Genomic DNA, 24,644 nt, shown 5'->3' on the forward strand with positions numbered 1-24,644 from the left:
TGCGCTGAGCTCGGGACAGAGAAGCGGAGGAGGAACAACCAGTGGGCGGGGCCCGTCCCGCGCCAGCAACCAATAGGCGGGGCCCGTGTCGTGAGCGCAACCAGTGGGCGGGGCCTATCCCGCGCGAGCAGCCAATGGGCGGTCTGAGGCGGAGGCGGGCCGACGGGCGCCGGGTCTGGCCGCGCGGTCCCCGACTCTTGCTGGAGGGGCCGCGATGACCGCTCTGAGCCGGGGCGAGGCCTCCGAGGCGGGCAGGTAAGGCGCTGAGGCCCGCGGGCTGGGCTCGGCGGCGGGGCGGCGGGTGGGGGATATCGGAGGCTGCGACGAGAGGACGCTGCCCGGCGGGACGAGGCGGCCTCGGGGCGCCCTACGCCTGGGCACATTCTGGCCGCGGGGCAGGCACTTCCCGGCCGGCGGAGTTTGGGCTCGGCTCCAGAGCCGCGCAGCGCGGGCCCGGGCTCCTCCGGGGGCTGCGAGGTGTTGGCGAGGGGGCAGATGGCCCCGCTGTAGGCGCTGGGGGATGAGAGAAGTCCGGGCAGCATCAGGATGGGCACCCTCCGTGGGACGCCTCTTACCGCGTCTCCGCCACCATCGCTATTCATTCATCCTGTACTCATTCATTCATTCACTTACTCATCCATGCCCCAGCCAAACCGATTCCCCCGTCCTGACTGCCCTCACCCAAAGTCTGGCGCTTCCCTGCTGGCCCTCGGAGGGGTTAGACCCTCTCTTCTCCCAGCCGGTCTGCAATTGTAGTGGCCCGCGGCGGCCCAGGAGGCAGCGTGGAGCTGTCCCGGCACGACGCAGCCGCGCCCGTGCTCCAGGCCGGTCCTGATCGGGCGGGCTGGGGCCGGTCTCTCAGCCTGGAGATCTGATCCAAAGTCTCTTTGGGAGGAAGGAAAGTTCCTGCGGCTGGGAAAGGGGCAAGGAGGTTGGGCAGGCTGGACGTGGCGTTTCACGTGACAGCAGAAACTGGGTCCTCTGCACCTTGAGGTCTTGGGTGCTGCTGGCTGGATTATTTAGGGAAGACAGTGACAGTTAATGAAGCTGTAACAAGTTCCTACGCTTGCCCAGGTCCCAAGCCCCACAGTGTGAGCTCTGGAGGTTGGCCTGGCTCCCCTGGCTAGCACTGGGGAAGGTAGGGTGAATGTGTGAGTCTTGTGCCCACTCTACACAGGTTCATGGAACTGGCTGAATCCTCAGGGGCTCCCTCTGCCCTGTTTTCAGAGGCTGGTGGGTCTCTACCCAGCCTCATTTGCCCTTACTTGGTTTGTCTCCCCACTCCTCATGGTTGTTTAAGGGTGCCCCATCCTTGCGGGTGTCAGGATCTTAGGGAATAAGAGAGGGCCCTGACAATCTGTGATGTCTTTGCCCCATGTACACCTCTAGCTGGCTCTAAGGTCCAGCTCCTTTAAAAGATTTATAGGGTTGCAGGGAGAGTTGGCGTAGAGAGGGTGTCCCTCCCGTCCTGCAGTGAGAGGGTCAGTATGCCCTCTCCCCAATCCTCTGATTATGCTGGCTAGAGTCCAGCCCATGCTGACAGACATGGTTTGAGGTTACAGTTTGACAGGACCACGTAAGCAGTGAGCATCTCTGGGGCAAACGGACAGGACAGAGGGCAAAGCTGATAGAGACTGCCACCAAGCCTCCACCAGAGTTTGGGCTGGGACCAAGATGAAGTTCTTCCTGACTTGCCTAAGTGAGAAATTTGGGAATTAGCCTAGAGGGGACAGCCTGGACCAATCTGTGCCTTGATGTTCCAGGTTGCTTTCAAATTTCTGAACTTAGGTGAGTCCTCCCTCAAGAGCCTTAATGCAGACCAGAAAGACCTGTGTGCCAGTTCTCCCACCTACGATGACCCCCTGAGGTTGGGGTCAGCAGGACTCAGGATGGGTTTATGCCAGCCAGCCTCCCTGAAGCTCTTCCAAGTGCTTGCTTGGGGGGGCTCCGCCCAGTCCTTAATCTGGTGAAGCTGTGGCTTTGCTGGACCCCCCACACCCCAGCAATGCCACATACTGTATTTATCAGAACAGCATGAAGAGCCTTGCTCTGGGAATCGGAAGTGAGTTCTAAGGCTCACGCTGTTCTTATTTTGCTAAGACTTGGGGAAAGCCAGGTCCCCTTTCTGGGTCTGCTTTGCCATCATCATAAGGTAAAGAAATTGGATTTTGGGCTCCCAAGGGTGTTCTCTATGATGACATTAAGTGATTCTGTTATTTGCCTCAATTTCCCCTGATGGTATTTTATTTCTTCACATAATTTCTTCTTTGCTATGACTCCCTACAGAAAGTCCATGAAATCAAGGGGTGCCCGACTGGCTCAGGTGGTGGAGCAACATGACCTTTGATCTCATGGTCAGGAGTTCAAGCCCCACAGTGGGCATAGAACTCACTTAATAAACACACACACACACACACACACACACACACACACACACAATGGAAAACCAAACAGCATTCCACTTGGTCCAGTGTCCAGTGTCTGAGTTTGGACACCAGGAAATAACTTGCTTTTCTCCTTTCCTGAAAAGTGAACATAGGCCCCTACATTTCTGCCACTGCCTCTGGTGCCAAGGTTAAGTTTGGCATGAAGTCGGTTTAGGCCACTGTGCTGCTATTCACTCAGGCTGCAGGGCATCAGTCTCACTCTCCGTCATCACCAACCTTTGCAGCTTTGATGAAACCCCCAGGTGTTTACTCATGTAGGAAAGGAAGGAGGAAGGGATAGCAGGGACCCCTGGGAATGGAGCTTTCTGTGTGATGAGAAGTAACTGCCCCCCATCCCCCACCCCAAGGAGTACCTGTGTGCTATAGCATAGATTCCAGAAGGAAGGGGTTTTTTTCCCCAGGAATGTAAACCTCTCTAGGGTAAGCTATTTCCACCCTTCTCCCTGCCACAGCTACACATTTTTACTGGCTTAGAAGTGCTTGGTCCTGGGGCACCTAGGTGGCTCAGATGGTTGAACGTCTGCCTCCAGCTCAGGTCACGATCTCCAGGTCCTGGGATCCAGCCCCACATCCGGCTCCCTGCTCAGTGGGGAGCCTGCTTCTCCCTCTCCTTCTGCCTCTCCCCTCTCTTGTGCTCTGTCTGTCTCTCTCTCTTTCAATGAATAAATAAAATCTTTAAAAAAGAAAGAAATGCTTGGTCCTAGTTTAGGATAGGAGTTTTAATAACCCGTGGAGACTGAACCACTCTTTGAGTCCTAGTCATAACCACATGTTTCCTCAGCTGATGTTTAATATCTCTTAGAAAATCACAAGGTGAGTTTTTTAAACAGACGGGTTTCTGGCTGCCACTATTTCTTTCTTTTTTTACTTAAAACTTATCTCTATACCCAAAGTGGGGCCTGAACTTACAACCCTGAGATCAAGAGACACATGCTCTTCTGACTGAGCCTGCCAGGTGCCCGTCCGCGAAGCATCTGACTCTGGGTTTGGGCTCAGGTCATGACCTCAGGGTCCTGGGATGGAGCCCCGTGTCACACTCAGTGCGGGGTCTGCTCAAGTCTCTTCCTCTCCCCAACCCCTCTCTCTCTCAAATAAACAAATAAATCTTTAAAAAAGAAAAAAAAAAACAATTAGTTTAAATCAAACACAAATTTTGTTTCCTCCTAGCAGGTTGATATGGCGCAGTAATGGTATATTAAATAATTGCCAAAATCCAACCCGCATTTCATTTCTTTGGCATCCCTCTTGTTCTCTGACTTAGGGTCAGAGCAGCCTGGGTGGTATGCCTCAGCAAACCACCGTGACCAGTCCTAAGGATTTTCTCTGTCTCTTCTGTGGAAAAAAATTTAAATGTTTCTAATAGGTGTCAAAATTTACTGGATTACTCAAAACCTACCCATACCAACCCAGGCCACACAAATTGCGATTTAAAAATAATTTTTGAATTTTGAAGGACTGTCCAGAAATGTTATTTTAAAACAACCCAGCAATAGGGGCGCCTGGGTGGCTGTGTTGGTGAAGCGTCCAACTCCTGGTTTCCACTCAGGTCATGATCTCAGGGACTTGGGATCAAGTCCCATGTCGGGCTCCCTGCTCGTGGGAGTCTGCTTTTCCTCTCTCTCTCTCCCTCTGCCCCTCCCCCTGCCCATGCACGAGTTCTCACTTGCTCTCTCTAGAATAAATAAATAAATGGTTTTTTAAAAAAAGATTTTATTTATTTGACACAGAGAGAGAGCACAAGCAGGGGGAGTGGCAGGCACAGGGAGAGGGAGATGCAGGCTCTCCACTGAGCAGAGAGCCCGATGTGGGACTCAATCCCAGGACCCAGGGATCACCACCTGGGCTAAAGGCAGACACTTAACTGACTGAACTACCCAGGTGCCCAATAAAGAAATCTTTTTTTTTTTTTTTTAAGATTTTATTTATTTATTTGACACAGAGAGAGAAACAGTGAGAGAAGAGAGGAACACAAGCAGGGGGAGTGGGAGAGGGGAAGCAGGCTCACCAGTGAGCAGGGGACCCAATGCAGGGCTCGACCCCAGGACACCAGGATCATGACCTGAGCCAAAGGTAGATGCTTAACAACTGAGCCACCCAGGCGCTCCACAAATCTTTTTTTTTTTTTTTTTTTAAACAACCCAGCGACATTACCTCAGAATAGATATTCATACTGGGCTTCCTTGACTACGAAACAAGTTGAAAAATGCTTATATTTTTCATCATTAAATCCTTTTATTGTAGAAAAATTCAAACATATATAAAGAGAGAGAATAGTATAATAAGCAGGATGTGCCCATCACCCAGGTTCAAAAATTACCAAGCTATGGGCCAACCTTGTTTCGTATGTACCTTCCTCCTCTCTCACTCCTGGATTATTTTGAAGCAAATCTAAGGTATTATTATTATTTTTTTTAAGATTTTATTTATTTATTTGACAGACAGAGATCACAAGTAGACAGAGAGGCAGTCAGAGAGAGAGGAGGAAGCAGGCTCCCTGCTGAGCAGAGAGCCCGATGTGAGGCTCGATCCCAGGACCCTGAGATCATGACCTGAGCCGGAGGCAGAGGCCTAACCCACTGAGCCACCCAGGTGCCCCCAAATCTAAGATATTATTTTATCCACAACTATTTCAATGTGTATCTATAAAAGATAAAGCCTTTATTTTTTTAAAGATTTTATTTATTTACTTGAAAGAGACCAATAGAGGGAGAGAGAACACAGAGGAAGAGGGAGAGGGAGAAGCTTCCTGTTCAGGGAGCCCAATGTGGGGCCTGGGATCGAGCCCCGCATCAGGCTCTCTGCTCAGCGGGGAACCTGCTTCCTCCTCTCTCTCTCTGCCTGCCTCTCTGCCTACATGTGATCTCTGTCTGTCGAATAAATAAATAAAAATCTTAAAAAATAAATGAAAAAAAAAGCATAACTACAATACTGTTATCACACCTAAAAAAAATAACAATAGCTCCTTAAAATTACCAACAAGTTAGCATTTAAATTTCTCCCATTGTCTCATAAACGTCTTTGTACCATTTGTTTAGTTTAGTAAGGATCTGAATGAGGTTTAAGCAACTGGTTAACATACTGAATCTCTATATCCATGTCTCTATAATCTTTCGTAATCTATAGGTTCCCCTTTCATCTCTTCTTTTTTTTTTTTTTTCCTTGCAGTTTTTAACTAATCTCTATACCCAGCATGGAGCTTGACCCTTGGAACTAACCCTAACCCTAACCCTAACTCTAACCCTGAGATCAGGAGTTGCATGCTCTCCTGACCAAGCCATCCAAGCGCCCCTAGCTTGAATCTTTCTATAAAGAATGTTCTTTCTTCATCTCTTTGGTCACTGAGGTATAGCACCATCAGTGGAGATCTAGTTTTATCAAGGAAGGAACAGGATGACAAAGATTTGTCCCTTGGTGAAGGATCACTAGTTACAACGAGGTCCATTTAGGTGTTGGAAAGAACATTCTAACAGAACTTTCTGCATGACACACCTGAAGGATGATACTCACATGTAGGCACACATTTTTAAATTTCTTGTGCCTGATTGCAACTTTACCTTCCCCCCTCCACCCACCACCCACTGGACTATTTATTTCCTTTTACCAAGCTGCTTGATGTAGATAACACTGAATGAGATTTATTCCTTCCTTCTTTTCTTTTTTTTTTTTTCTCTTCTCCTCTTTCTTTCTTTCTTTCTTATACCAAGTTGCTTGATGTGGATAATGCTGAATAAGATTTATGCCTGCCTGCCTGCCTTCCGTCCCTTCCTTCCTTCCAAGATTTTATTTATTTGTCAGAAAGAGAAAGAGAACACAAGCAGGGAGAGCAGGAGGCAGAGGAAGAAGCAGGCTCCCTGCTGAGCAAGGAGCCCCACAGGGGGCTTGATTCCTGGACCTTGGGATCATGACTTTAGCTGAAATCAGGTGCTTGACCGACTGAGCCACCCAGGAGTTTGTTTTTGTTTTTGTTTTTCTTGTAAGTCATTCCCAGATATGGATGAACTATGATAGAATAATTGGAAGAGGCTGAGCGACAGACCTGGGTTCAAGTCTCTTCTCCACTACTGAGATAATACTGACTCTGAGCCTCCCTCTCTCCATCCGCAAAACAGAGTCACATCCCGTTGGCTTCAAAGGTTGTCCAGCCAGCCGAGTAAGGGTCTGAGACACAGTAGGTGTTCACCAAAGTTAGTTTCCCTGCGGTGCTTCCAGCTTTGAGAATCTGAGACCAGACTTCTGATGAGCCAGACTCAGCCTTAAGAAATCTTGGTCTGTTTTCCTTTTGAAGGTGCAAAGTTTATTTTTCTGAAATAAACTTTATATTTTGAGGTAATTGTAGATTCACATGCAATATTATGACACAATACAAAGATCTCATGTACCTTCCACTCAGTTTCTCCCAGTGGTAACATCCTGCATAAGGAGAGCACCATGGTCTCTCAACCAGAAAGTTGATATTACTATAACCCGTTGACCTTCCTCAGATTCCACTGGCAAAGTTCATTTTTAAAATCAAGGTTTCTTTTTCTCTTGGATCCTAAGCGTCTTCGTGTAAGAAGAATGAGGTTTTAGAAATTTGGAGTATCAGAAGTATCTATTAATATCGCTGTGCCCTTGAAACAAGTCTTTTTCTTGCTGTATCCTTTTTCTTCCTTTTCATTCTTTCCACCAAATGAGAATAGTGTATTGTGATCATAAAATTCAGGCAGAGTATACAGAAAAGAAAATAAATAACACCTAAACCCCAACTCATGGAGAAAAATATTGTTGATATTTTGGTGACCATCCTTCCCACATAGATTTTATTTTGCATGCTTTTCTATATAATGCTTTTCCCAATGTTATGAATGTTATGTAATGCTATCCTTTCATGTTCCTATAGATTTAGTTTTGCTACGATAAATATCATTTTAATTGTTAAATAGCCTTTCATCCCTGAATAAACCACAATTTGTTCCTGCCCTATTGTTCTTTTTTTCTTCTAACTACAGTCCTGTGAACATGCTTATACATTTAAATTTGTGTCCAGTTATTTTCTTTTTTTTTTTTTTTTAAAGATTTTATTTATTTATTTGACAGACAGAGATCACAAGTAGGCAGAGAGGCAGGCAGAGAGAGAGAGAGAGAGAGAGAGAGAGAGAGAAGCAGGCTTCCTGCGGAGCAGAGAGCCCGATGCGGGGCTCGATCCCAGGACCCTGAGATCATGACCCGAGCCGAAGGCAGCGGCCCAAACCACCGAGCCACCCAGGCGCCCCGTGTCCAGTTATTTTCTAAGAATGAATTGTTAGGGGTGGAATTGATGGGTCTGATGGGTATCTACATATGAAATGTATCTGCCTATTGTCGCACTCCCCTGCCACACAGTAGTGGGTGAGACTGCCCATTGATCAGCATGTTGATCCACAGCAGGTATTATTAAACTTTAAAGCCTTTGATGTTTCAAAAGTATAAAAGAAGATATCGTTTCTACCTTTTATTTTATATATTAAAAACAATCTTGTTTTTTGCTAATTTTGAAAGTATTACATGCTTCTAATAAGTTTAAATAAAAGAGAAATTAAGAGAGTAGAAAATCGGGGACGCCTGGGTGGTTCAATGGGTTAAGCATCTGCCTTCAGCCCAGGTCATGGTCCCAGGGTCCTGGGATAAATCCCCGCACTGGACTCCCTGCTCAGCCTGGAGCCTGCTTCTCCCTGTTCCTCTCCCTCTCCCACTCCCCCTGCTTGTCTGCATGGGCGCTCTCACTCTCTCTGTCAGATAAATTAATAAAATCTTTTTTTAAAAGACTAAAAAATCACCCTATAATTCTCAGACGAGATATAATCACTGTTTGATATATGCCTTTTGGTATAAAAGGTTAAATTTTATAAATGGATTCATTATCTCTTACTTACTAATCTGTACCTACTTTTCACTAAACAACACATTTTGGGTCTTTTTCTCTGTGAGCCCATGCAGCGATACCCCACTATTTTAGTCAACTGCATAGGAATCTATGATATTGATAGAATATTATTTAGGTATTTCCACTTTTTCATCATACTTGTCAAACATACAAATATAAATTTATGCCTACTTGTCCATTTATTTCTTTATGCCAAATTCTGTGAGATGGAGTTCTTGGATCAAAGGATCTGTAGATTTGTAACACATCCTTGGTGGTACTGAGCACTCTAAATTTGTAAATGTTTGCCAATAATATAGTTATGAAAACTATTTCTACTTTTATAACTTGCCTGTTCAGTATTCTTTGCTCACTTTATTTTTATTTTATATATATTTATTTTCAAAAATATTTTATTTATTTATTTGAGACAGAGAGACAGAGGGAACAAGAGCACAGGGAAAGACAGAGGGAGAGGGAGAAGCAGGCTCCCTGTTGAGCTGGGAGTCTGACATGGGGCTCCATCCCATGACCCTGGGATCATCACCCAAGCTGGAGGCAGACCCTCAAACATCTGAGACACGCAGGCGCCCCTTTGGTCATATTTCTATTAGATCATTTACTTCCTCTTACTGACTTGGATGAGCTCATTTTATGTTTAAGAATATCAATTCTTTGTTCAAATTTTGATGTACAAAGTTTTTATTTTTTATGCAATTATGTGTTTTATGTGTTCTGGGTTTTATATCTTGCTTAGAAAAATCTTTATATCTTGCTTAGGAAAATCTTTCCTGGGGTGCCTGTGTGTCTCAGTTGTTAAGTGTCTGCTTTCACCTCAGATCATGTCCCAAGGGTCCTGGGATCGAGCCCCTTGTCAGGCTCCCTGCTCAGTGGGAAGCCTGCTTCTCCCTCTCCCACTCCCCCTGCTTATGTTCCCTCTCTTGCTACCTCTGTCTATGTCAAATAAATATATGAAATCTTTAAAAAAAATCTTTCCTAATATTTTAATACTCTTCTCTATTTTGTTTTAGTTCTTCATTGATTTAGAAAAATGTTTGGATGTTTACTCTCTTTGGAATTAATTTTTGTGAATGGTGTGAACTACACAGGTGCCCCAATGCCATCTATTGGACAATCCGTTCTTCTCTTTCTTATTTGGACCACCTTCTTTATCATGTACTAAATTCCCAGAGAGCCATAGATCATGTTCTGGACTCCTTGTTAGTATCTGTTCATCTTTTCCTAAGCCAGTAAATACCATAGTATTTTGGTTTTTTAACATTAAATTTTATTTTATTTAAATTCAGTTAATTAACATGTAGTACATTATTAGTTTCAGAAATAAGAGGTCAGTGATTCACCAGTTACATACAACACCCAGTGCTCATTACATCACGTGCCCTCCTTAATGCCCGTCACCCAGTTACCCCATCCCCCTACCCCCCTCCCCTCCAACAAACCTCAGTTTGTTTCCTATGAATACCATGGTATTTTGATTGCTCTAGCTTTGTAGTTTGTTCTGACATCTGGTAAGGCAAGCCCTTGCATTAAATTTGAGATAAATTCTCTCCTTTAAAACTTTGAATCTTCCCACTCAAGAACATTTATTCAAGTCTTCTTTTATGTCTTTTAAAAAAGGTTTGTGGTTTGTGGTTTTCTTCTCATGGACTTTCAACATTTTAAAAGTTTATTCTTAGGTATTTTATATGTGTTGTTTCCATGTGAATAGAATCATTTTACCAAATATTTCATATATATATATATATATATATATATATATATATATATATATATATAACTTTTTTTTTTTTTACTGTGGGTCTACGGAGAAACTACTTTTATGACTTTTGTGCTGACCTTATAACCCCTAGAATAATAAACTCCATAAGAACTCAGTATGTGTCTACCCCACCAAAGCTCTGCCTAGTCTACTGCCTAAATATAAGAATGTCTGGGCCACTTTCTTTTGTTTTTGTTTTGGGTTTTTTTTTTTTTTTTTTTTTTTTTTTTTAGTTAATTATGTATCCTCTAGATAGTTTATCATCTTTCAAATAAAATTTCTCTCTTCTGAGGGGAGCACCTGGCTATTGAGTCGGTGGAGCATGCCACTCTTCTTCTCTGGGTCCTGAGTTCAAGCTCCACTTTGGTTGTAGAACTTACTTGAAAAATAAATAAATAAATAAGAAAATTTCTCTCTTTTTAGTGTGTAAACCTTTTCTTTCTTTTTCTTGCTTTTGTGCAATGGCTAGAACGTCCAGAACATTGTTGAATAATGGGGGTGAGAACAGGCATTCCTAGGGGTTTCAGACAATCTGGAGTTCTCCCAGGAGGAAGAGGTCCCAGAACCCAGCCAGCCGCATGAGACTAGGTCATGGCTCAGGAATCTGAACCCTTCACTGCAGCACAGTCTGGGGGAGCCCCCTTGTCCAGAGCCTGCGGCAGGGCACGAGCCAGACCCTGCTTTCGGCGGTCTCAAATATGGGCCAGCTACCAGGTTGGGTGCTGGACACCGATCCCAAATGGGACCTCGGATGAGGGGGCGCTTGGATCCTTTTTTCGGAGAGGCCGGGAGGTGCAGCGGGGCTGCTGCACTCGCGGCAGCATCTCCCGTCCCGTTGGCTTCCCCTCTGTCCAGGCTTCAGGGCCCATCGGCCCATTCGGAGGTTGGGCTGGGCGGGTAGGCGGGATCCCTGGCACCGGGCCGCCGCCTCGGGGAGCTGGCGCTCCTTGTGGGGCTGGAATTCTGGGTGTGGCCGCCCTCTGGCGCCGGGTGACCCCGGGCTTCCCAGCCCCTGCCGAGGCAGGCGCCGAAAATGGACGGTGCCTCTCGGGCTGCAGCTCGCGCGCCAAGGGTGGAGGAGCGGCAGGTGAGGACGCCGTGGGGGTGGGGGTTTGGCCCCCGGCAGTGAGGCTGCCGGCGATGGCAGCGCCCTCCCGGCAAGGAACCTTCTCCCGTCCTCCGGCATCTCGGCATCTCTGCCGACTTTCACTGAGAGGAAGGCAGTAGGATCCTAGGTTGGTGTGAGCCGGCCCATGACTTGCGCTCATCGACATCAGAGACCTGCCCTCACGGCCGTGCCTGGGGTGCGGTCACCGGCCTGGGAGGGAGGAAGCAGGAGCAGGTCTTTAGCACCTGGGTCTGGCCTCATACGCCACCACCCCACCACCCCACTACCCCACTACCCCACTGAAGGGACCCATTATGTCCTTGCTGCTGAAGCGACTGCCTTCAGTCTTCCTCCTACCTGCCTCGCAGCAAACCACTGATTCCCATTCCTCCTTTTGACACACTCCCTCGGCTTCCATGACAACCCCTACCCCTAGTGTTCTTTCTACCTCTTGGCTCTCTCCCTCCTAGTCTCCTAGGGGGACTCTCTCCCCCACACAGTCTTTCAGTGTTGTGCTTCCTCGGGTCCCAGATTTCTCTCCTCCCTCAAGGCCTCCTTGAGATATAAACCACATACCATAAGATTCACCCTTTTACAGTGTACAATTCGGTGGCTTTAATGTATTCACCAAGTTGCACACCAATTCCAGAACAGTTTAATTCCAGAACAGTTTCATCACCCCAAAAAGAAACTCTACCCACATTAGTCACTTCCCATTTCCCCTTCCCCCGGCACCTTGGCAACCACTAATCTGCTTTCTGTCTCAGAGGATTTGCCAGTTCTCAACATTTCCTGTACAGGGAATCATAGGTTTGTGGTCTTTCGTAACTGGCTTCTTTCACTTAGCACAATGTTCTTTCATATTGTAGCTTGTATGAACGCTTCACTCCTTTTCAGGGCTCAGTAATATTCCATGGTGTGGATGTACCACAGTTTCTCTGTTCATCAGCTGATGGGTATTTTGGGGGCTGCTGATGTTTCCATTTGGGGGGCTCGTTATCATAATGCTGTGAGCATTCTTGAAAAAGACTTTGTGTGGACATGTGTTCCGTTCTTTTGGGGTGCATACTGAGGAGGGCAGCTTTTGGGTCCTGAAGGAACTCTGTTTAACCATCTGACGAACCAGCAGACTTATACACAGCAGTCGTACCATTTCACATTCCCCCAGCAATGTGCAAGCATTCAATTTCTCTGCATCCTCACCAACACCTAATACTGATCATGGCCCCCCAGTGGGTGTGAAAGGATATCTAATTGTGGTTTTGATTTGCATTTCCTCGATGGCTAATGATGTTGAGCATCTTTTCATGTACTAATTGCTCATTTGACATTGCCTTTGGAAGAATGTTTATTCAAACATGTACCCATTTTTAGTAGGATTACTTGTCTTTATCATTCATTTGTAAGATTCATTTCTTCTTATGGGTGCCTGGGTGGACACTCTTGGTTTTGGCTCCAGTGCTGATCTCAGGGTCATGAGATTGAGTTGTGAGTTGGAGCCCTGGGTGGGATTTCACTCTCAGTGGGAAGCCTGCTTGGATTTCTCTCCCCCTCTCCTTATGCCCCTCTCCACACCTCCTGCAAGTATGCTCTCTTTCTCTCTCTTCAATAAATAAATACATCTTTTAAAAAATTTTTTGGTAAGATTTTATTTATTTATTTGTCAGAGAGAAAGAGAGCACAAGCAGGGGGAGCAGCAGGCAGAAGGAGAAGCAGGCTCCCTCCTGAGCAAGGAGCTCAATGGGGGACTTGATCCAGTACCCAGGGATCATGACCTGAGCCAAAGGCAGATGCTCCAATTGTGCCATTCAGGTGCCCCTAAATAAATCTTAAAAAAAAAAAAAAAAAAAAAAAGAGTTCTTTAAAAAAAAGTATTTTAATTGTGGTCAAGAAAAACACATAACATAAAGTTTATCATCTTAACTATTTCTAAGTGCATTTGCATCCTTTGGTAGTGTTAAACATATGCCTGTTGTGCAATCCATCTCCAGAACTTTGTTATCTTGCAAAACTGAAGTACCCATTAAATACCTCTCCATCTCCTCCCTCCAGCCCCTGGCAACCACTTTCTGTTTCTTTGAATTTGATACTCTAGATATTTTGTATAAGTGGAATGATACAGTATTTATCTTTTGGGACTGGCTTATTTCACTTGGTATAATATTTTCAAGGTTGTAGGAGTTCTTTATATATTTTGGATATTAGTCTCATATCAGATATATGATTTGAAAATATTTTCTCCCATTCTGTGGGTTGTCTTCACTTTCTTGGTGAACCTTGGAAAGGTTCACTTTCTTGGAAACCTTATCAATTTTGATAAGGCAGGGTTTATCTTTTCTTTAGTTTCCTGTGCTTTCTGTATCATATCTTAAAAGACTGTTGCCTAATCAAAGGGCACAAAGATTTACACCTGTTGTCTTCTTCTTCTTTTTTAAGATTTTATTTATTTATTTGACAGACAGAGATCACAAGTAGGCAGAGAGTCAGGCAAAGAGAGAGAGGGGGAAGCAGGCTCCCTGCTGAGCAGAGAGCCCAATGTGGGGCTCGGTCCCAGGACCCTGAGATCACGATCTGAACCACCCAGGTGCCCCCCCGCCCCGTTTTCTCCTAAAAGTTTTCTGACATTTTTGTGGTGGGAACATAAGCAGGAGGAGCAGGAGAGGGAGAAGCAGGCTTCCCGCTGATCTGGGAGCCCAATGCGGGGCTCAATCCCAGGACCCTGGGATCATGACCTGAGCTGAAGACAGATACCCAACTGTCTGAGCCACCCAGACGCCGTGAGCTTATTTTTATATATGGTGTGAGATGGGGCTCCAACTTAAAGCTTTTGCATGTGAATATCTAGTCCTAGCACCATTTATTGAAAAGACTAATCTTTCTCACAGTGAATTGGTTTGGGCACCCTTGTTGATAACTTTTCTTCTTTATGTATCCACTTTCCTAGCTCCTGTACTCATTCATGGGCCAGTAACTCAGAAATTTATCCCTTTGGTCTGGACCTTTCTTCTGAGCTCCTTACTCCTATATAGCTTGACATCTCTACTTAATAATTTCCCACACAACTTCAAGACTGAACTCGTGATTGTTTCCTTCAAATATGCTCTTTTTCCAATATATTTTCCCCTGTTTCATCTCAGTGAAACAGAGCAGTATCCTACTTGCTTAAGCCAGAAATCTAGTCATATTTGACATTTTCCCCCTGATACTCCACATCCAACGGATCAACAAGTCATGTTGATTTTATTTGGAAATATATATCCTAAGCCCATCACTGGCCCTCCATCACTACTGCCACCAAGTGTGAGACATCATCTCTCCATTGGAATATAGTCTCCTAACTGATCTCTCTCCATGGAAAAATTTTAAACATATACAAAAAAGGAGAGAGTTGTAGGGTGGATATCCATCCATCCATCACCCATCTATAATAACCATCAACAGAAGATTGTCCCTATTTCATTGATACTTACTCTGCTCCCCCTTCCCCACTTCCTTTGGATGACTTTCAAGCAAATCAATGTGATCAGAGTTATCTCTTTAAGATACAAATTTAGGGGACGCCTGGGTGGCTCAGTTGGTTGGATGACTGCCTTCGGCTCAGGTCATGATCCCAGAGTTCTGGGATCGAGTCCCGCATTGTGCTCCCAGCTCCATAGGGAGTCTGCTTCTCCCTCTGACTTTCTCCTCGCTCATGCTCCCTCTCACTGTCTCTCTCTCAAATAAATAAATAAAATCTTTTAAAAAAAAAGATACAAATTTAGTAGTGGATTTCCCTGTTTAAATCCCTTTATAGATTCCCCATAGCTTCTAAGAAAATGACAGAAACCCTTATCGGAGTGTACAAGGCCCTGCATGATCTAGCAGCCAACCCCTCCAGCCTCATTGCTCCCCACTTCACCACTTCCACCCTCCAGACAAAGGCTCTGTTTATGTTCCTCATACATGCCACACACTCCGGCCTCAGGGCCTTTGCACATCCATCATAAACCCTCTACAAGAACCCCTCTCTAACTCTCTGCAAATACCCTCCCCCATCTGATTAACATCCACAGGCTATCAGCTCAAAATGCCACTGCTTCTTAGGGAAAACCTCCCTGCTTTCCACAGCTGAGTCAGGACTCCCTGACAGAGGTCCAACTAGGACGCTGGGCTCTTCTTTCATAGCATAGCTGACACAGTTATAATTATGTATTGATTTATATAAATATTTGTTTCATGTCTGCCTCTCCCACCAGGCGTTTTGGGGATAGTAGTTTGCCTTATCCTTCTTAGTATACACAGCACTTACACAGAGCTGAGCAAACAGCAGACATTCAATTGGTGTTTGTAGGAGGGAGGCAGAGAGGCTGGCAGCCCTTTGAGGACTGTGGTCCTGCCAGCCTCTCCTGGGATAGGGGTTCTCCTGACCACAGGAGGGTCAGTGGCCATTTGTAGTTCACCCAGTTCCTAGCTCTGCTTTGTTTTTCCCTCACACAGCCCTTGCTTTCCTTCCTGGGCTGAGGCTTTCTCACCCCTTTGCAGAGAGTAAGTGAGGCCCAGAGAGAAGTGACTTCTCTAAGCCCCTCTGCAGTGAGAGGTACTTCCAAGCCTGCCTCTGTGTCTCCCAGCCACCACATCCAGGCTCTTTCAGGACCCCAAGACACCTTCCAACCTGCCCTGTGCCCTGAGAAGATCCCGGAGGGTCCACAAAGCTGGAGTGATTCTGAGGTGGGTGTCAGGGGCTAGTTGGAATCAGGGTGCATTGGATGGTATCCACGGATGGACAGAGCAGGCTTGTCCCGAGAGTAGCCACACCTCCTGGCAGCCTTGACTGGGGATGGGGGAGGCATCTGAGCACCGGGCTTGGCCTCTGGGCCCTCCCTCAGCAGGCTCAGCAGAGGGCAGCCCCCAGGAGCACAGGAGTGCTCTGTTTTTTAATGAATGCAAGTCTGTTTTTCGACCTGAATGACCAGCTTCTTGTCTGGAGACAGCCAGGCCTGAAGTGGCTGGCCAAGAAAAAGTGGTCTGTGACCAGGTCCAGGGGTGCTAGCTCAGACAGATGCTGCTACAGCAGGGGGAATGTGGGATGAGGCCGGCGACAGGCAGGTCACTCACTGCAGGACCAACCGCCTGCTCCTCAGGGTGGCCTGGGCTTCATGAGAAATCCTGAACATGCCCAGCAGCAGTTTCCCTGTTTTGGCTATTTGTCCCGTCTGTCTCCCTGGTGACTGGTCTTGCTCCGCAGGCCTTTGAGCTCTGGCCAGCAAGGGGGCAGCCCCTGCTGGCCTCAGACCTCTGGTGGAGGGATGCTGTGGGGCAGCTGGGCCTGAGCTGCGGGAGCCAGGCGCTGGGTGGGGCCCAGGTGCAGAGAGGGCTCTCCCTTCCCCGAAGAGGCTCCCTGGCTGCAGTCCCAGGAGAAAGAGTCAGTCACGCAGGACCTGTGTGGAGCTCTGCGGGTGCCGTTGGGGCCTGGTGGTGCTCCTGTCTCCGCTTCCCATAGGCGGCTGCACTTCTAGGCATGCCTCCAGGGGCATGATGGGATGTGGAGGTCTCAGTGTCAAGGGGAGGGGCGGGAGCAGGGGTGAGGCTCAGTGGGCAATGCTGTGAGAACCGGCCCCCTCCCTGGGGCTAGTCCATGAATTCTCAGACCCCCACAGCAGCCCTGAAGATCTGCAGATCAGAGAGGGGATTTCTCCCCATTTTACAGGGGAGCAGACCCGGAGGAAGGTGGCTGGGGGCCACCCAGGAGGAGATGAGGGCAGCGAGAAGCAAACCAGAGTGACTGCTCCTGCTCCAGGTCTGGTGTCCGTGTCCCGAAGTCCCAGTGCAGCCCAACACACTACACAGAGGAGCTTCTCTGTGGGCAGTGTTTGTTTCTTCAGTACACAGTTATTGAGCACTTACTGGATGCCTGAAGCTGAGTGCGGGGGCAGGGGGTAAGAGATGAATAAGGAAGCCGGTCTTAGTGGGGGACAGCCACTTAAATGAGAGGTACAGCAATGAAGATATCTGAACAGACCATGTGTGGAGGCAACGTGAGAGGGGTCAGCTCTCCCCAGAGCCTTCCGGCTTACCAGGCTTCGGGGAGCGGAGGTGTTGGGGGATAAGAGTGGAAGGGTCTCTATCGTGCGCAGCAGCACGGTAGCTAAGCAGGACCCAGGCAGAGCTGGGAGGGCAGCCCATTAGCAAGCCTCCCAAACACCTGAATGCCTGAGAGGAGTCAGTCTGAGCACGTTGATCCTGAATTCCATCCCTGTGAGGATCTGGGCCTTTCTAATGTGTCCCGAGAGCCCAGATCTGGATGGCAGGGGCAGGGTAGGTGGGTCCAAAAGCAGGGAAGAGGGCAACTGGGGTCCTTTAACCAGAGTGAAGCCATTCAACCAAGCAGCTAAGGGCTTGGCTGACCAGTTCTGAGCTCCACAGAGAGACCTGGGCAGTGGGCAGCCTCTTGGCTGCCAAGAGTGGGAGATGGAGCCAGCCTTGCCCTTGGCCCGCCCACCTCCCACTGGGTGGAAGGCCCTGGAGTCTCTGACATCCCTGTAGGTAGGAGTTCTTGTTGGCAGCAGAGCTCAAAGGGGTCCTTGTTCAGGCTGGATGCAGCCACCCCCAGAGGGCCAAGCCAGCTCACATCTCCTCCCGAACAACTAGTTCTCCCAGTTTGTTTGCGTCTTTGAGCAAAGAAGATAAAGTCTTGCTGAGGGATGAGGGGGTGGGAAGGGGTCTGATCTAGGGAACCCCACATCCCAGACAGGCCCCTGCATAGCCATCTCAGCCCAAGAGACCTCCTTTGGTGTCCCCTAATCCCTGTGTACTGGGAGCGCTACAGGAGAGGGCAGAACACCGGGCCCCAGCCCTCTGGGCAGCATGCTGGAGGAGACAGTGCAGGATTTCGGCCGAACTGGGGTTTGAGTTCAGCTCCTCCCCAGTTGAGCGGTCAGGAGCTCATGCCTTACCTGTCTGGGCTGCCTCCTCATCTGTATAACCGGACAGACAGATGGACGCTGTAGCTGTCCTCCGGGCACACCTGAGCCACACCTGTTCCCCACCCTTCTCCCCAGGGGCCCCCTCCACTCACAGGGCTTGACCTGGTTTGAACCGTCTGAGTCCTTCCCCCCACTGACCCTGAAGGCTCGCTGGGGGTGTGGTGGAACCCAGGCCTGGGTGTCAGGCCTCCGCGGGTTCCGGCCCTGCCAACAACTGTGTGCGGGGACTTCACTGGAGCCTCTGTTCCCCACCTGTGACATGTCTGCAGAAGCACCTGCCCCATGTGAGTGGCCGAAATGACATCACAGGTGTTCTCTGCTCTGTGGGCTTTGGCCAAAGCTGGTGGGGGATTCTGGTCTGGCTGTGAGTGCTGCGGCTGTGCACTGCCCATCTCGTAGGCCCCGGTGAGGATTCATTAGAAATGGAGTCGGTTGGGCCAAGGTCATCTCTTCCTCCAAAGAGGCTGCTGGTCAGCTCGCAGATGGCTTTGTGTGGGTCTGGAACACCTGTGCTTCTCCTGGTGGCAGCCACGGTCATTTGGTCCAGACTGTGATGACTTGGGAAGTAGGGCACCTGGCCTGCCACCTTCCCATTCATCTCAAAGCTGCCCCAGGTTCTCAGAGGGAACTAAGCACATCCCTGGCGAAGGTGTTCTCAGACCTGCTCCTGGGAAGTAGGGTTCATACCTGTGCCAAATGCCTGCCCCTCCTGAGTGCTTTGCCAGGGCTGCTGAGCTGGACAGCTGGATGGGGACCCAGCATGTGGCACACCCCCCTCAGTGCCCCAAGCCCCACCCCTTCACACTCAGGATGGGGTTCAGCCATGTGCTTCTCTCCCCTTTTCTGGTCAGCAGAAACAGCAAAGCAGCTGTCCTAGATAAGGAATATCCGCTTAGGAAATAAAATGAGGTACAGCTTCTGTGTAGGAAATATTAGGATTGTTTTTGCAAAAGAAGATCGCCTTTTCTCTCCGGGTTTTAGAGTACTGATGATAAGCCCAACTCTACCCACCTTATTCCAGTTTCCCTTTGGCAGAGGTCTTGTCAGCCAGTGTCTGGGCTGTGTGTCAGGCCTATGACCCTGGAAAGACATAGGCAGGCTCTCGGGAAGGACCCAGAGCCAGGCTGTGCCGCACGGAAAAGTGCTCCTGCTTCTTTGGCTTGACCTAGTAAATGTGTTGTGTGACCTTAACGGAGGAAGGAAATCTCTGTGGACATGTGATTCCTGTCTTGCTGAAGGCGTTCCTGGAAGTCCAGAGGGGCAGGGCCCCAGATTCAGAGCCCAGGCAGGGGGTCTCACCCTGGATTCCAGGACGCATCCTTCTCCTTCTGAGCTGCAAAGAAAGGAGAGACATGGGGGGCAAGATTCATCCAGTGGTTTCTATACACTGGTTGCATGTTTCAGATCACCTGAGGGCCTTGAAAAGCCTGGAACTGAACATGGGCCTATCTTATGACCCACCAATTCCAATCCTAAGTGTTTACCCGCAGGAAGGAATACTTGTGTCCACACGACAGGTACTGGAATGTTCTTGGTCACACTTTCGCAACAGACAAAAGCTGGAAAACTGCCCAGATGCCCATCTAGAGTCAAATGAATAAATCAGTTGCAGTAAGTCCGTGTAATGTGATACAAAACACTAGTGAAAAGGCGCAGTTTACAGCTACACAGCCACAGAGAAGGGTACGTGTGCGACGATTCCATTCATAGGAAGCCCGCGGAAGCCTGGATGACGGTCATCCTTGTGGGGTCTGGGGGGAGGCCTTGAGACTGGAAGGATCAGGGGGCCTCTGGGGGTGGTTTCCAAAGTGCGTTCTATTTGTGAGATGCACTGGATCGTATACTTGTTTTTTGTGTTTTGTTTTTTTTTTAAGATTTTATTTATCCATTTGACAGACAGAGATCACAAGTAGGCAGAGGAAGCAGACAGAGAGAGGAGGAAGCAGGCTCCCTGCTGAGCAGAGAGCCCGATGTGGGGGCTCTATCCGAGGACCCCGGGACCAAGACCCGAGCCAAAGAAGGCAGAGGCCTTAACCCACTGAGCCACCCAGGCGCCCCTGTATATTTGTTTTATGTGTACTCTTCTATGTGAAAATTACTCTTTACTAAGAAGTTGAAAATATTTCATTACCTAGCTGAAGGTGAGAAAGTGTCACTGGGCCCGGCCTTGACTCTAGTATCTCGAATGTCCAGGAGAAGTGAACTTGGGAGATGAGTCCAAGTTGCCCCAGGGGACCCTAAAGGCACGGCTGGTTCAGGCTGCTGCTAGGCCTGGCTTTCTGCTACAGTGTGGCCAGGGTACGGCTCCAGCCAGAGGCTTATGGGAGCCTGGAGTTGGGTGGGGGGGAGGTTTGCCCCAGGGCTACAGAGGTTTAAGTGTGGGCAAGCGGGGTGGGTAAGCTGGACTGTGCCTGGGCACAGGATGGCCCAGGGGCATGCCACTGAGTGGACAGTGCAATGGAGGTGGGAGGGTCCGGCCTGTGTTTTCCCCAAATACTGCATCCCATCCTGTCTGAGCCACTTTCTCCTTTTCCTTATGTCTTCTGTCTCCCCCCGAGCCCCCCTTCTGATCAGTCAGCCAGCATGGACTGTGTGCCTGGTGGTGCTGGGCCCGTCTTGATGCCTGCACCATGGCGAGGTTCCATCCGTCTGCAGGGGACCCCCGGGGGCTCTATCTCTGTGCTTTTCCCTCCCCTCCTCCCTCTGGGAGTATCACCGTCTCTCTTTCTCTGTCTCCTTCCCTTTCAGTAGCAAACACCGAGTGCCCATTTTATGTATGTATTTATGTATGTATGTATGTATGTATGAAGCACACACCTGGGGGAGCTCAGAGTGGACTGGGGGCAGACAGATGTGTAAACAGAGTGTGCTTACAGTCTGGTGTGGTGGGTGCTGGAAGGACAGCAGGATGGAGGTCACAAGGGACTGCAGAGGAGGGACTGACCAGCTCTGCCCTGGGGGAAACCAGGGAAGGCTTTACAGAAGAGGTGCCATTTGAACTGGGGCTCGAAAGATGAGCGGAATTCCCCAGGCAGACGAGCGTGGAGAGGAATTCTGGGTTTGGGGTATGCACTGCGGGGGAGGGCGACGACGGCAAGGAAGCTGGGGCACAGGGGGGCCTTGTGGGGGAGCCTGGCAAGGGAAGCAGGAAGCTCAGGAAGGCCTGCCGAGGAGGCGAGGGGAAACTCAAGAAGGAATGTCAGCAGCAGAGGGGCGGGTCGGATCTGGGCCCCAAGGTGATTCTGCTGGCCAGCACGGGACAGGGCCAGGCAGGAGAGCAAGCTTGTCACCAGCGTTGGGGGAAGGGATGGTGGTGATGCGGCTGGCTGGCGCAGTTGGAGTGGAGAAAGTGGATGGTGTCCTGGGGACTTGGGATCCATTGGTGGTGGGGGTGGGGAGAAGACAGCTTCCGATTCTGGCCTGGGCCTCAGTGGCAGGAGGAGCCTCTCAGGGATGTCAGGTGCTCAGAAGGAAGCAGATCTGGGGGGATGACAACAAGCGTGTCTTGGTGGCCGCATCCCGATGGCAGGCTGAAGCTCAGGAGGAGAGAGGGCGTCGAGGTTAGATTTCGGTTTGGGAGTACCCACGTGGTGGGAGTAGCTTGAGCCTGGGGAAGCTTCGAGACCGGTGTGCTCGTGGCAGGTGTCCCGTGAAGCCTGGTCCACGAGTTCTGCAGGACGCAGCTCGATTCTGGCTCCTCTGGAATCCCTCTTCGTTGTCTCTCCCTCTCCTGCTCTCTCTGTGCCCCCCGCCCCCGGCTTTCTTGACTGGCCTGGCTCCTCTTCTGACATCTCCCTGAATCTGCTAGCTGCGCATCCCTACCCTTCCAGCAGCCCATGGCAGGACCCACGCTGGGACTCCTGGTGGGATAAGGTCAGTGAGTATTTGTGGAGGGAACAAAGGAAGGCTTGCGGGTGGGCCAAGTACCTGTTCCGTCCTCAGGAGAGGCACCCTGCCCTGGGACCCGGCTCAGCAGGGTGGAAGGACCCCACCGGGGCCTCCCCCATCTTTGTCTACCCCCCTAATGTCCCAAGTGTTGGACATTACTTAAATACTTAATTACATTTTTTTTTTAAGATTATTTATTTATTTATTTATTTGACACAGGGAGATCACAAGTAGACGGAGAGACAGGCAGAGAGAGAGAGAGAGGGAAGCAGGCTCCCCGCTGAGCAGAGAGCCTGATGCGGGACTCGATCCCAGGACCCTGAGATTATGACCTGACCGAAGGCAGCGGCTTAACCCACTGAGCCACCCAGGGGCCCGATTACTTAATTACTTAATGTACATAATGATATTGGGGGGGTGGCTTTGATTAAAAAAAACAGACATGGATTTGAAGAATTCTGATCTTACCCCACAGAGCACGTGTGGAGGTGGGTGGGACTGGATGGCCCAGGGGTGTCGTTCACAACACACAGAGTAACCGGCTTGACGAGGCCTGCGTGGGAATGTCAAGGTGGCTGCCAGCTCGGTGGGGGGACCCAGGCTGGTCCCCTCATTCTCCAACTTCCTGCTCTTGAAGTCTCTTCAGCAGCAGGGCCCAGTGGATCCTTGGGGGCTCCTCACCTGACTGGTTCTGTGGAGACCCCTCTCGCCCAGACCTACCTGGGCATCTGACTTCGCTCTCATGCCTTTATTTTTTACTCATCTAAACGCTGTAGGGGACTAATTATGGAAAGTCTGGCTCGATCATTTTGAAAGCGGTACATTTGGGCCCCAGGCAAGCTGTGTCAGGAGCATTACGAGGCCGTGCAGGAGGGACTGGCTTTCACAGATGGACAGGTCGGAATGGCTCGTAACCGTCCTGTTCGTCACGCGTAAAGGAGTTGCTTTTAAGTTTAAAGATATTTGAAAGTCATTTGCTCCCTGTGACTGCATTTTACCCCATTCTTCTCTTCCTGGAGATGCTGTGGGGAATGTACACAGCCTTTTGTTTTTCTCATGGTCTGTCCCTCCTCCAGCCTTGCTTCCTGTCCCCACACAGTCATTCCTCAAATGTGTCATGTGTGCCTGGTCCTCCAGATCAGGGTGTGTTCCTTCGAGCAGGCCCCACCTCCTTCTCCTTCCTGGTGGCCCAGGAAAGCTCACAGGCTGCAGGGTCTGAGCTCTCCAAGGGCTCAGTGGTTTGACTTGTACATGCTCTGCCTCAGGGCACCCCAAGGTGCTTCTCCCACCAAGGCAAGGGAGCCAAGTGAGGAACTGAGAGATGGAAGACATGGAGGGAATCTACCACACAAAAAAGGAACAAAACCTCAGACAAAACTTAAAAGGCAAATGACCCACTGGGGGGATGTTTGCAAACATGATCGACTAAGGACTAATGTTCTCGAAAAAACATTTAATACAAATCAGTAAGATAAACATGGAGATGCTCATAAACAATTCACAGGTGGGATTCCAGGAGTTCATATGTCTATGTGGGAAACTCACTTAGCCCCTCTGTAAGCAGAAATGGAAATGAAAATAGTATGTTTCCACGTACCAAATTTGCAAAAGTGAGAAAAACAGAATATCCAGGGTTGGGCCTGGGTGTGTCGGGAACGGGCCCTCACGTAGTGCTGATGGCCGTGGTCACAAGTAGAGCATCTGGAAGCACTTTGGGCGAGGGTCTAAAGGGCCTGAGAAGTATGCATTTCAACCCACGAATCACACTTCTGAGAATCTGTCCAGCCATGGACAGGGACACGGGAATTCCTCATGAGATCATGTTAAGCGACCAAAGTAAGACCTATGAATTATAATCCATGATTCCATTCATGTAAATTCTATATTTATGCCTAAACCTTTTCTTTGGATGAGTTTTTGTTTTTTTTTTTAAAGATTTTATTTATTTATTTGTCAGAGAGAGAGAGAGAGCGCACGCGAGCACAGGCAGACAGAGTGGCAGGCAGAGAGAGAGAGAGAGAAAAGCAGGCTCCCTACCGAGCAAGGAGCCCAATGCGGGACTTGATCCCAGGACACTGGGATCATGACCTAAGCCTAAGGCAGACACTTAATCAACTGAGCCACCCACGCGTCCCTCTGGATGAGTTTTGAAGAATTTTTTTCCTTCTGGGGGATTTTGATCATCATATTTATAGGTTTTATCTTTTTCATATTTTCTATTATGAGCATAGTAAAAATCAAGAGGAGAAGGGAAAATCCACTTGAAATGCGAATGATGGAACTAAACAAATCTAGAAATTACCTTTGGGGGTCAAAATCACTAGCAAAACTTGTCACTTTGCAAGATTCAGGAAACCTATGTTGATGGGTGCACCGAAATTCTCCATAAAGGCCAGGGCAGAGGTCACCGGGCCACAGGGCTGCGGATGGGCTAATTTTTGAGGCATGGGGTCACCTGGCTCTTCACCGTGTGATACTGGGTCCAGCCACTCCCTTGATGGGACTCAGTTTCCTACTGCGTAGCAGCGAGGTAGGGGTCCGACTAAATCATCTCTGAAGATCTTGGCAGATCTTGGCT

General features: G+C 48.9%; 1 protein-coding gene across 11 annotated transcripts in view; it reads left to right on the forward strand.

Moving 5' to 3' along the window:
• The first annotated feature begins 154 nt into the window (after window positions 1-154).
• Window positions 155-24,644, forward strand: part of GRAMD2A (GRAM domain containing 2A) — a 34,931-nt gene continuing 10,441 nt past the window's right edge. For 6 of the 11 annotated variants that reach the window (XM_059371911.1, XM_059371914.1, XM_059371923.1 and 3 more), the window contains exon 1: window positions 155-255. In XM_059371911.1, coding sequence (XP_059227894.1) covers window positions 215-255 — 41 coding nt within the window. In that variant the 5' untranslated portion in view covers window positions 155-214. Of the gene's footprint in view, window positions 256-11,089; window positions 11,196-15,843; window positions 15,924-24,644 lie in introns of those variants that run through there. The other 5 variants (XM_059371912.1, XM_059371920.1, XM_059371917.1 and 2 more) reach the window with 5 other exon arrangements.

Source organism: Mustela nigripes, chromosome 13, assembly GCF_022355385.1.
Source record: "Mustela nigripes isolate SB6536 chromosome 13, MUSNIG.SB6536, whole genome shotgun sequence".
In the NCBI taxonomy this organism is placed as follows: Eukaryota; Metazoa; Chordata; class Mammalia; order Carnivora; family Mustelidae; genus Mustela; species Mustela nigripes.